Source organism: Bombina bombina, chromosome 2 (assembly GCF_027579735.1).
Source record: "Bombina bombina isolate aBomBom1 chromosome 2, aBomBom1.pri, whole genome shotgun sequence".
Classification (NCBI taxonomy): domain Eukaryota; kingdom Metazoa; phylum Chordata; class Amphibia; order Anura; family Bombinatoridae; genus Bombina; species Bombina bombina.
In genome coordinates, this window is record NC_069500.1 from 295021012 (window position 1) to 295033465 (window position 12454).

At 42.6% G+C, this 12454-nt stretch overlaps 1 protein-coding gene across 2 annotated transcripts in view; it reads left to right on the plus strand.

Annotated features, from left to right (window-relative positions):
- SRFBP1 (serum response factor binding protein 1) overlaps positions 1-12454 on the plus strand; it is a 307243-nt gene that overhangs the window by 114506 nt on the left and 180283 nt on the right. For both annotated transcript variants that reach the window (XM_053701596.1, XM_053701598.1), the window contains exon 3: positions 5036-5108. In XM_053701596.1, the coding sequence (XP_053557571.1) occupies positions 5036-5108 (73 nt within the window). The remainder of the gene's footprint in view (positions 1-5035; positions 5109-12454) is intronic.

The window sequence follows — 12454 nt, forward strand, 5'->3', positions numbered from 1 at the left end:
ACAAAGTAGGGATTATAATGCCATAGATATGATATTGCCCAAGATGATTCCTCTAATGAGGGGAGTAAGCATGGTACTGCATCATCCCCTTCTGTGTCTACACCAGTTTTGCCCACACAAGAGGCCCCTAGTACATCTAGTGCGCCAATACTTACTACCATACAACACTTAATGGCTGTAATGGATAATTCTATTGCATGCATTTTTTCCAAAATGCCTACTTATCAGAGAAAGCGTGATTGCTCTGTTTTAAACACTGAAGAGCAAGAGGACGCTGATGATATCTGTTCTGACATACCCTCACACCTATCTGAAGGGGCCAGGAGGGAGGTTTTGTCTGAGGGAGAAATTTCAGATTCAGGGAAAATTTCTCAACAAGCAGAACCTGATATTGTAACTTTTAAATTTTAATTAGAACATCTCCACGCACTACTTAAGGAGGTATTATCTACTCTGGATGATTGTGACAATTTGGTCATTCCAGAGAAATTAGGTAAGATGGACAAGTTCCTAGAGGTTCCGGTGCCCCCCGATGTTTTTCCTATACCCAAGCGGGTGGCGGACATAGTAAATAAGGAGTGGGAAAGGCCCGGCATACCTTTTGTCCTCCCCCTATATTTAAGAAATTATTTCCTATAGTCGACCCCAGAAAGGACTTATGGCATACAGTCCCCAAGGTCGAGGGGGCGGTTTCTACTCTAAACAAACGCTCTTCTATTCCTATAGAAGATAGTTGTGCTTTCAAGATCCTATGGATTTAAGGTTAGAGGGTTTGCTTAAAAAGATGTTTGTTCAGCAAGGTTACCTTCTACTACCAATTTCATGCATTGTTCCTGTCACTACAGCTGTGTGTTTCTGGTTCGAAGAACTAGAAAAGTCGCTCAATAAAGAATCTTCGTACGAGGAGGTTTTGGACAGAGTTCAAGCTTTTAAATTGGCTAACTCTTTTATTTTAGATGCCGCTTTGCAATTAGCTAGATTAGCGGCGAATAATTCAGGGTTTGCTATCGTGGCGCGCAGAGCGCTTTTGCTTAACATCCCTTTCAAGGGTAAAACACTGTTTGGCCCTGACTTGAAAGAGATTATTTCAGACATCACTGGGGGAAAGGGCCACGCCCTTCCTCTGGATAGGTCTTTTAAGGCTAAAAATAAACCAAATTTTCGTCCCTTTTGCAGAAACGGACCAGCCTCAAATTCTACACCCTCTAAGCAAGAGGGTAATACTTCTCAAACCAAGCCAGCCTGGAGGCCGATGCAAGGCTGGAACAAGGGTAAGCAGGCCAAGTCACCTGCCACTGCTACCAAAACAGCATGAAGTGTTGGCCCCCGATCTGGGACCGGATCTGGTGGGGGGCAGACTTTCTCTCTTTGCTCAGGCTTCTTGTTCAGGATCCTTGGGCGCTAGAAATAGTTTCTCAAGGTTATCTCCTGGAATTCAGGGAACTACCCCCAAGGGGAAGGTTCCACAGGTCTCAATTATCTTCGAACAGGCATTCTTACACTGTGTAGAAGACCTGTTAAGCATGGGAGTGATTCATCCTGTTCCATTAGGAGAACAAGGGATGGGTTTTTACTCCAACCTGTTCATAATTCCCAAAAAAGAGGGAACATTCAGACCAATTTTAGATCTCAAGATTCTAAACAAGTTTCTAAGGGTTTCATCGTTCAAAATGGAAACCATTCGAACGATCCTTCCTACCATCCAGGAAGGTCAATTCATGACCACGGTGGACTTAAAGGATGCGTACCTACGTATTCCTATCCACAAGGAACATTTTCGGTTCCTAAGGTTCGCCTTTCTGGACAAACATTACCAGTTTGTGGCACTTCCATTCGGATTAGCCACTCCTCCAAGGATTTTCACAAAGGTACTAGGGTCCCTTCTAGCGGTGCTAAGACCAAGGGGCATTGCAGTAGTACCTTACTTGGACGACATCCTGATTCAAGTGTCGTCTCTGTCAAAAGCAAGGGCTCATACGGACATTGTCCTAGCCTTTCTCAGATCTCACAGGTGGAAAGTGAACATAGAAAAAAGTTCTCTGTCCCCGTCAACAAGAGTTCCCTTCTTGGGAACAATAATAGTTTCCTTAGAAATTAAGGTTTTTCTGACAGAGGCCAGAAAATCAAAACTTCTAAGCTCTTGTCAGGTACTTCATTCTGTTCTTCTTCCTTCCATAGCGCAGTGCATGGAAGTAATAGGTTTGATGGTTGCGGCAAGGGACATAGTTCCTTTTGCACGAATTCATCTAAGACCATTACACCTGTGCATGCTCAGACAGTGGAATGGGGATTATACAGACTTGTCTCCGACGATACAAGTAGATCAAATAACCAGAGATTCACTCTGTTGGTGGCTGACCCTGGACAACCTGTCACAGGGAATGAGCTTCCGCAGACCAGAGTAGGTCATTGTCACGACCGACGCCAGTCTGGTGGGCTGGGGCGCGGTCTGGGAACCCCTGAAAGCTCAGGGTCTATGGTCTCGGGAAGAATCTCTTCTCCCGATAAACATTCTGGAACTGAGAGCGATATTCAATGCTCTCAAGGCTTGGCCTTGACTAGCAAAGGCCAAATTCATAAGGTTTCAATCAGACATCATGACGACTGTTACATATATCAACCATCAGGGGGAAACAAGGAGTTCCCTGGCGATGGAGGAGCATCCGGGGGAGTGGGAACTCCATCTGGAAATCTTTGCCCAAATAACTCAATTATGGGGCATTCCAGACATGGTTCTGATGGCCTCTCGTCAGAACTTCAAGGTCCCTTGTTACGGGTCCAAATCCAGGGATCCCAAGGCGACTCTATTGGATACAATAGTAGCACCTTGGATCTTCAACCTAGCTTATGTATTCCCACCGTTTCCTCTCATTCCCAGGCTGGTAGCCAGGATCAATCTGGAGAGGGCTTCGGTGATCTTGATAGTTCCTGTGTGGCCACGCAGGACTTGGTATGCAGACCTGGTGAATGTGTCATCGGCTCCACCATGGAAGCTACCTTTGAGACAGGACCTTCTTATTCAGGGTCCATTCGAACATCCGAATCTGGTTTTCCTCCAACTGACTGCTTGGAGTTTGAACGCTTGATTTTATCAAAGCGTGGGTTTTCAGATTCTGTAATAGATACTCTTATTCAGGCTAGTAAGCCTGTAACTAGAAAAATTTACCATAATATATGGAAAAAATATATCTGTTGGTGTGAATCTAAAGGATTCCCATGGAACAAGATAAAAATTCCTAAGATTCTTTCCTTTCTACAAGAAGGTTTGGAGAAAGGATTTTCTGCAAGTTCTCTGAAGGGACAGATCTCTGCTTTATCTGTTTTACTTCACAAAAGGCTGGCAGCTGTGCCAGACGTTTAAGCGTTTGTTCAGGCTCTGGTTAGAATCAAGCCTGTTTACAGACCTTTGACTCTTCCCTGGAGTCTTAATCTAGTTCTTTCAGTTCTTCAAGGGGTTCCGTTTGAACCCTTACATTCCGTAGATATTAAGTTATTATCTTGGAAAGTTTTGTTTTAGGTTGCAATTTCTTCCGCTAGAAGAGTTTCTGAGTTATCTGCTCTGCAGTGTTCTCCGCCCTATCTGGTCCATGCAGATAAGGTGGTTTTACGTACTGAGCCTGGTTTTCTTCCGAAGGTTGTTTCCAACAAAAATATTAACCAGGAGATAGTTGTACCTTCTTTGTGTCCGAATCCAGTTTCATAGAAGGAACGTTCGTTACACAATTTGGACGTTGTCCGTGCTCTAAAATTCTATTTAGAGGCTACTGAAGATTTTAGACAAACATCTTCTTTGTTTGTTGTTTATTCTGGTTAAAGGAGAGGTAAAAAAGCAACTTCTACCTCTCTTTCCTTTTGGTTTAAAAGCATCATCAGATTGGCTTTTGAGACTGCCGGACGGCAGCCTCCTGAAAGTATCACAGCTCACTCCACTTGGGCTGTGGCTTCCACATGGGCCTTCAAGAATGAGGTTCCTGTTGACCAAATTTTTTTTAAATTATATACTTTTGCTTCTTCGGAGGCTATTTTTGGGAGAAAGGTTTTGCAAGCCGTGGTGCCTTCCGTTTGGGTGACCTGATTTGCTCCCTCCCTTCATCCGTGTCCTAAAGCTTTGGTATTGGTTCCCACAAGTAAGGATGACGCCGTGGACCGGACACACCTATGTTGGAGAAAACAGAATTTATGCTTACCTGATAAATTACTTTCTCCAACGGTGTGTCCGGTCCACGGCCCGCCCTGGTTTTTTAATCAGGTCTGATGAATTATTTTCTCTAACTACAGTCACCACGTTACCATATGGTTTCTCCTATATATATTTCCTCCTGTCCGTCGGTCGAATGACTGGGGTAGGCGGAGCCTAGGAGGGACTATATGGCCAGCTTTGCTGGGCTCTTTGCCATTTCCTGTTGGGGAGGAGAATATCCCACAAGTAAGGATGACGCCGTGGACCGGACACACCGTTGGAGAAAGTAATTTATCAGGTAAGCATAAATTCTGTTTTTTAGTGAAAACATTTATAAGGAGTTTAGTTGAAGTTTTATTTGATTGAATTATCTATGGTATTATAAATTATTTAAAGAAAATAAAAAAAATTTTGTGCAAATTGTTAGCTGTTATTTTGTTTACTATTTTATCTCCTTTAAAATGTTTGTGTTAAAATATGTTGGCACTTTAAATTTTTAGTTTTTCACATGAGGTCTTTGATGATGTCATAATTGGTAGGGGGTGGGACTGTTTGGCTATTTAAGGATTGCATGTTACATTCATTTGTATTGAGCCTGAGGAGGGGCTGTGAACCCCGAAACGTTGCTCTGTATGTACTGCTGCCTTGAACTGACTTTTGGAGTGTCTGCCCATTATTTTCTATATGTGTGTGTATATATATATATATATATATATATATATATATATATATATATATATATATATATTGTATGTCCCTATGTGATTTGTTTTATGTGTTTCACTAATTTTATAGTATTTGCAATCTATTTATAATTCAAGAACCTTATACATATTTTAACTTTCAACTTTTTAGGGGAACAGAAGAACTCTTACAAAAAAATCAAAGACGGGCACAACGCCTTCTTGAAGAAATTCAAGCGATAAAGGTAACATTTTTATCATTCTTACATATAAGCATAGTATTTCAATTGATGCAGAGCTTACATTTCTTGTAATTTATGCAACTCAGTCTGGTTACAATTACACATCATCTGGAACATTTGAGTTAATTTTAATCCAACATTTTCCCATGTTTTTATTATATTCTACAATGATCTGGGTATTTCTGGCATGTGTGCCTGCCAAGTTAAATGTACTCTTGTTTAGGAATTCATACACTTATGTAGGTCTGGAGTATTTGCTGTCACTCCTCAGGAAAAGGAGGAAAGTTCCTCTTGTTTATTTACTGGATGGCAGAATTGTATGCTTACATCATTTTCTGTCTGTAGCCAGCTCTTCATACATTTTTAGCACATGCTGTCACACTTTTTTTCTCTTTTCAGAGCTCAAGAAAATTGTAGAATTCAGAATGAAATTAAATTAACATACTAGTCTGAGTCTGCAGATAAGGACAATTTAGTCAACCAACATTTACTGGATTCAGTCCAGTTTAAAAATTCTAATTTTAATCTTTGAATATTTTTAAGGCCTGTATTTAAGCTTATTTCTAATGCTTGTTAAATAGAAATTTGTTTTGTGATAAATAAAATTAATTGAATCACCAATAGAAAGGTCAAAATTGAAATGTTCTTGTAGTTTCTTCCTTGTGTCCTAATCCTTCTTCATCGAAGAAACGTTTACTTCACCATTTGGATGTGGTTCACGCCTTGATGTTCTATCTTTAGGCTACTAAGGAGTTTAAACAATTTTCCTCTTTGTTGTCTATTCGGGGAAGCGTAAGGGGCAGAAGGCTACTTCGACTTCTCTATCTTTTTGGTTAAGGAGTGTCATCCGCTTAGGTTATGAGACAGCGGGACATTATCCTCCTGAGAGGATAACCGCTCATTCCACTAGAGCAGTGGCTTCCTCTTGGGCCTTTAAGAATGAGGCATCTATGGATCATATTTGTAATGCAACTACCTGGTCCTCCTTACATACTTTTTCAAAATTCGGCTGAAGCAGCTTTCGGGAGAAAAGTTTTGAAGGCTGTGGTGCCCTCAGAATAGGGTCCGCCTCTTCCTTTTTGTTCCCTCCATTAATTCATTCAGTGTCCTCTGGAGCTTGGGTATAGTTTTCCAAACAGTAAGGAATGAAGCCGTGGACATAATTTATGCTTACCAGATAAATTCCTTTCCTTCCGGATAGGGAGAGTCCACGCCCCCGCCCATTTTTTTCTTGTCTAAACGCGGCCCCCTATTTCTTATTCTTCTGGCACCATTTATACCCTGATATTTCCCTTACTTTTCCTTGTTCCCTTGGCAGAATAACTGGGGTAATGAGGAAGTGGGAGGGATATTTAAGCCTTTGGCTGGGTTGTCTTTGCCTCCTCCTGGTGGCCAGGTGTTGTATTTCCCAACAGTAAGGAATGAAGCCATGGGCTCTCCCTATCCGGAAGGAAAGAAATTTATCTGGTAAGCATAAAGTATGTTTTCTTTTACAAGATACATTGAGTCCACGGGTTTCATCCTTACTTGTGGGATATCGCCTCCTGGTCAGCAGGAGGAGGCAAAGAGCTGCATAAATAGCTCCTCCCTTCCCTCCCAACCCAGTCATTCTCTTTGCCTGGGCAGCCTCTGTAGTGATAGCCTTTTAGGCTATGGGAACTAGTGGAGTTTTAGCTTCACTGCGCCTCCCATACTTGTGCTGCTCTTCTGTGTATGGTCTTAGAGAATGTTAACTAAGACCCTTCTGCCTTCACAGGACCTCAGGAGGAAGAGTGGACCTCTTGACACTGAGATTATCATGCTGTTCCTCAGCATGGAGGTAAGTGCAGTCTTTTATTCTGGGGTTCTGCAGCATATCTCAGAACCGACTGTACTCTGCCTTTGATATTGGGGGCTATGGGCCTAAGGGCTTCCCTTGGACAGTATGTAGGTTCTCATTAGCTTGGAAGAATGAGAACCAACATACTGCTTATTATCCAGACACTCATTATCCAGACACGCATTTTAGAATTTAGCCTAGAAGCGTTGGGACATTTATGTGGGTATGTAACTGTACTGTAACGGGCTTGGCTCTATTAAATTTATTATATCATAGAGATGGCTGACGCTGGGGGTAGTGCTGGAGTTGGGGAAGTGCTTACTGAACTCCAGTACATGGCGGTATACTGTACTTGTTTCTCTTGTTAAGTGTATCCAGTCCACGGATCATCCATTACTTATGGGATATTAACTCCTCCCCAACAGGAAGTGCAAGAGGATTCACCCAGCAGAGCTGCTATATAGCTCCTCCCCTAACTGCCATTACCAGTCATTCTCTTGCACCCAACGAATAGATAGGATGTGTGAGAGGACTGTGGTGATTATACTTAGTTTCATACCTTCAATCAAAAGTTTGTTATTTTATAATAGCACCGGAGTGTGTTATTCCTTCTCTGGTAGAATTTGAAGAAGAATCTACCTGATTTTTTCTATGATTTTAGCCGGAGTAGTTAAGATCATATTGCTGTTTCTCGGCCATCTGAGGAGAGGTAAACTTCAGATCAGGGGACAGCGGGCAGATTAATCTGCAAAGAGGTATGTAGCAGCTTATTATTTTCTGACAATGGAATTGATGAGAAAATTCTGCCATACCGATATAATGTAAACTCAGCCTTAAATGCAGTAGCAGCAACTGGTATCAGGCTGTCATGTATGTATATTTTACACTTCAGTATTCTGGGGAATGGCACTTCACAGGAATTATACTGTATGCATAAAACTTTAGCCTAATTTGCAGGGACTAGCAACAGGCTTTTTAATAACACTCAATTTATTAATGTTAAACGTTTTTTGCTGGCATGTAAAATCGTTTAATTTTCTGAGGTACTGGGTGAAAAAATGTTTTGGGCACTATTTTTTTCCACTTGGCAGTCGTTTTATTTAATTTATGACAGTTTACTGATCTCTCTCACTGTTAGCTATCAGGGTTAGTTATCCTTTGCTAATGGGAGCAATCCTTTGCTAAAATTGTGTTTTTTACAAAGATTTGATGCTATAACTTTTCAGTTTATTAATTTTCAACTGTCATAACTTTTTTCTGTGCTTCTTATAGGCACAGTACGTTTTCATATTATAGTAAATTACTTGAAAAGTATTTCCAAGTTGCTAGTTTATTTGCTAGTGTGTTAAACATGTCTGATTCAGAGGAAGATATCTGTGCTATATGTGCTAAAGCCAAAGTGGAGCCCAATAGAAATTTATGTACTAACTGTATTGATGCTACTTTAAATAAAAGTCAATCTGTACAAATTGAACATATTTCACCAAACAACGAGGGGAGAGTTATGCCGACTAACTCGCTTCACGTGTCAGTACCTGCATCTCCCGCTCGGGAGGTGCGTGATATTGTAGCGCCGAGTACATCTGGGCGGCCATTACAAATCACATTACAGGATATGGCTACTGTTATGACTGAAGTTTTGGCTAAATTACCAGAACTAAGAGGTAAGCGTGATCACTCTGGGGTGAGAACAGAGTGCGCTGATAATATTAGGGCCATGTCAGACACTGCGTCACAATTTGCAGAACATGAGGACGGAGAGCTTCATTCTGCGGGTGACGGTTCTGATCCAAACAAACTGGATTCAGATATTTCAAATTTTAAATTTAAGCTGGAAAACCTCCGTGTATTACTAGGGGAGGTGTTAGCGGCTCTGAATGATTGTAACACAGTTGCAATACCAGAGAAAATGTGTAGGTTGGATAAATATTTTGCGGTACCGGCGAGTACTGACGTTTTTCCTATACCTAAGAGACTTACTGAAATTGTTACTAAGGAGTGGGATAGACCCGGTGTGCCGTTCTCACCCCCTCCGATATTTAGAAAGATGTTTCCAATAGACGCCACCACACGGGACTTATGGCAAACGGTCCCTAAGGTGGAGGGAGCAGTTTCTACTTTAGCTAAGCGTACCACTATCCCGGTGGAGGATAGCTGTGCCTTTTCAGATCCAATGGATAAAAAGTTAGAGGGTTACCTTAAGAAAATGTTTGTTCAACAAGGTTTTATATTGCAACCTCTTGCATGCATTGCGCCTGTCACGGCTGCAGCAGCATTTTGGTTTGAGTCTCTGGAAGAGACACTTGAATCAGCTCCATTAGATGAGATTACACACAAGCTTAAAGCCCTTAAGTTAGCTAACTCATTTATTTCAGATGCCGTAGTACATTTAACTAAACTTACGGCTAAGAATTCCGGATTCGCCATTCAGGCACGCAGAGCACTGTGGCTAAAATCCTGGTCAGCTGTCGTTACTTATAAATCTAAATTGCTTAATATACCTTTCAAAGGGCAGACCTTATTCGGGCCCGGGTTGAAAGAAATTATCGCTGACATTACAGGATGTAAAGGCCATGCCCTGCCTCAAGACAGAGCCAAACCTAAGGCTAGACAGTCTAATTTTCGTTCCTTTCGTAATTTCAAAGCAGGAGCAGCATCAACTTCCTCTGCACCAAAACAGGAAGGAGCTGTTGCTCGCTACAGACAAGGCTGGAGACCTAACCAGTCCTGGAACAAGGGCAAGCAGGCCAGGAAACCTGCTGCTGCCCCTAAGACAGCATGAATCGAGGGCCCCCGATCCGGGAACGGATCTAGTGGGGGCAGACTTTCTCTCTTCGCCCAGGCTTGGGCAAGAGATGTCCAGGATCCCTGGGCGTTAGAGATCATATCTCAGGGATACCTTCTAGACTTCAAATTCTCTCCCCCAAGAGGGAGATTTCATCTGTCAAGGTTGTCAACAAACCAAATAAAGAAAGAGGCGTTTCTACGCTGCGTACAAGATCTTTTATTAATGGGAGTGATCCATCCGGTTCCGCGGTCGGAACAAGGACAAGGGTTTTACTCAAATCTGTTTGTGGTTCCCAAAAAAGAGGGAACTTTCAGGCCAATCTTGGATTTAAAGATCCTAAACAAATTCCTAAGAGTTCCATCGTTCAAAATGGAAACTATTCGGACAATTTTACCCATGATCCAAAAGGGTCAGTACATGACCACAGTGGATTTAAAGGATGCTTACCTTCATATACCGATTCACAAAGATCTTTACCGGTATCTAAGGTTTGCCTTTCTAGACAGGCATTACCAGTTTGTAGCTCTTCCATTCGGATTGGCTACGGCTCCGAGAATCTTCACAAAGGTTCTGGGTGCTCTTCTGGCGGTACTAAGACCGCGAGGAATTGCGGTAGCTCCGTACCTAGACGACATTCTGATACAAGCTTCAAGCTTTCAAACTGCCAAGTCTCATACAGAGTTAGTACTGGCATTTCTAAGGTCGCATGGATGGAAGGTGAACGAAAAGAAGAGTTCTCTCTTTCCACTCACAAGAGTTCCCTTCTTGGGGACTCTTATAGATTCTGTAGAAATGAAGATTTACCTGACAGAAGACAGGTTAACAAAGCTTCAAAATGCATGCCGTGTCCTTCATTCCATTCAACACCCGTCAGTAGCTCAATGCATGGAGGTGATCGGCTTAATGGTAGCAGCAATGGACATAGTACCCTTTGCACGCCTACATCTCAGACCGCTGCAATTGTGCATGCTAAGTCAGTGGAATGGGGATTACTCAGACTTGTCCCCTACTCTGAATCTGGATCAAGAGACCAGAAATTCTCTTCTATGGTGGCTTTCTCGGCCACATCTGTCCAGGGGGATGCCATTCAGCAGGCCGGACTGGACAATTGTAACAACAGACGCCAGCCTACTAGGTTGGGGCACTGTCTGGAATTCTCTGAAGGCTCAGGGACAATGGAATCAGGAGGAGAGTCTCCTACCAATAAACATTCTGGAATTGAGAGCAGTTCTCAATGCCCTTCTGGCTTGGCCCCAGTTAACAACTCGGGGGTTCATCAGGTTTCAGTCGGACAACATCACGACTGTAGCTTACATCAACCATCAGGGAGGGACAAGAAGCTCCCTAGCAATGATGGAAGTATCAAAGCTAATTCGCTAGGCAGAGTCTCACTCTTGCCACCTGTCAGCAATCCACATCCCGGGAGTGGAGAACTGGGAGGCGGATTTCTTAAGTCGTCAGACTTTTCATCCGGGGGAGTGGGAACTTCATCCGGAGGTCTTTGCCCAAATACTTCGACGTTGGGGCAAACCAGAGATAGATCTCATGGCGTCTCGACAGAACGCCAAGCTTCCTCGTTACGGGTCCAGATCCGGGGATCCGGGAGCGGTTCTGATAGATGCTTTGACAGCACCTTGGACCTTCGGGATGGCTTATGTGTTTCCACCCTTCCCGATGCTTCCTCGATTGATTGCCAGAATCAAACAGGAGAGAGCATCAGTGATTCTAATAGCGCCTGCATGGCCACGCAGGACTTGGTATGCAGATCTAGTGGACATGTCATCCTGTCCACCTTGGTCGCTACCTCTGAAACAGGACCTTCTGATCCAGGGTCCCTTCAAACATCAAAATCTAATTTCTCTGAAGCTGACTGCTTGGAAATTGAACGCTTGATTTTATCAAAACGTGGTTTTTCTGAGTCAGTTATTGATACCTTAATACAGGCTAGGAAGCCTGTTACCAGAAAGATTTACCATAAGATATGGCGCAAATACTTATATTGGTGCGAATCCAAGAGTTACTCATGGAGTAAGGTTAGGATTCCGAGGATATTGTCTTTTCTACAAGAAGGTTTAGAAAAGGGTTTATCCGCTAGTTCCTTAAAGGGACAGATTTCAGCTCTGTCCATTCTTTTACATAAACGTCTGTCAGAAGTTCCGGACGTTCAAGCTTTTTGTCAGGCTTTAGCTAGGATCAAGCCTGTGTTTAAAACTGTTGCTCCACCATGGAGTTTGAACTTAGTTCTTAATGTTTTACAGTGGGTTCCGTTTGAACCCCTTCATTCCATTGATATCAAGTTGTTATCTTAGAAAGTTCTGTTTTTAATGGCGATTTCCTCGGCTCGAAGAGTCTCTGAGTTATCTGCCTTACATTGTGATTCTCCTTATCTGATTTTTCATTCAGACAAGGTAGTTCTGCGTACTAAACCTGGGTTCCTACCTAAGGTGGTCACTAACAGGAATATCAATCAAGAGATTGTGGTTCCATCTTTGTGTCCTAATCCTTCTTCGAAAAAGGAACGTCTGCTACACAATCTAGATGTAGTCCGTGCCCTGAAATTTTATCTACAGGCAACTAAGGATTTTCGACAAACGTCTTCCCTGTTTGTCGTTTATTCTGGTCAGAGGAGAGGTCAAAAAGCTTCGGCTACCTCTCTCTCCTTTTGGCTTCGTAGCATAATACGGTTAGCCTATGAGACTGCTGGACAGCAGCCTCCTGAAAGAATTACAGCACATTCTACTA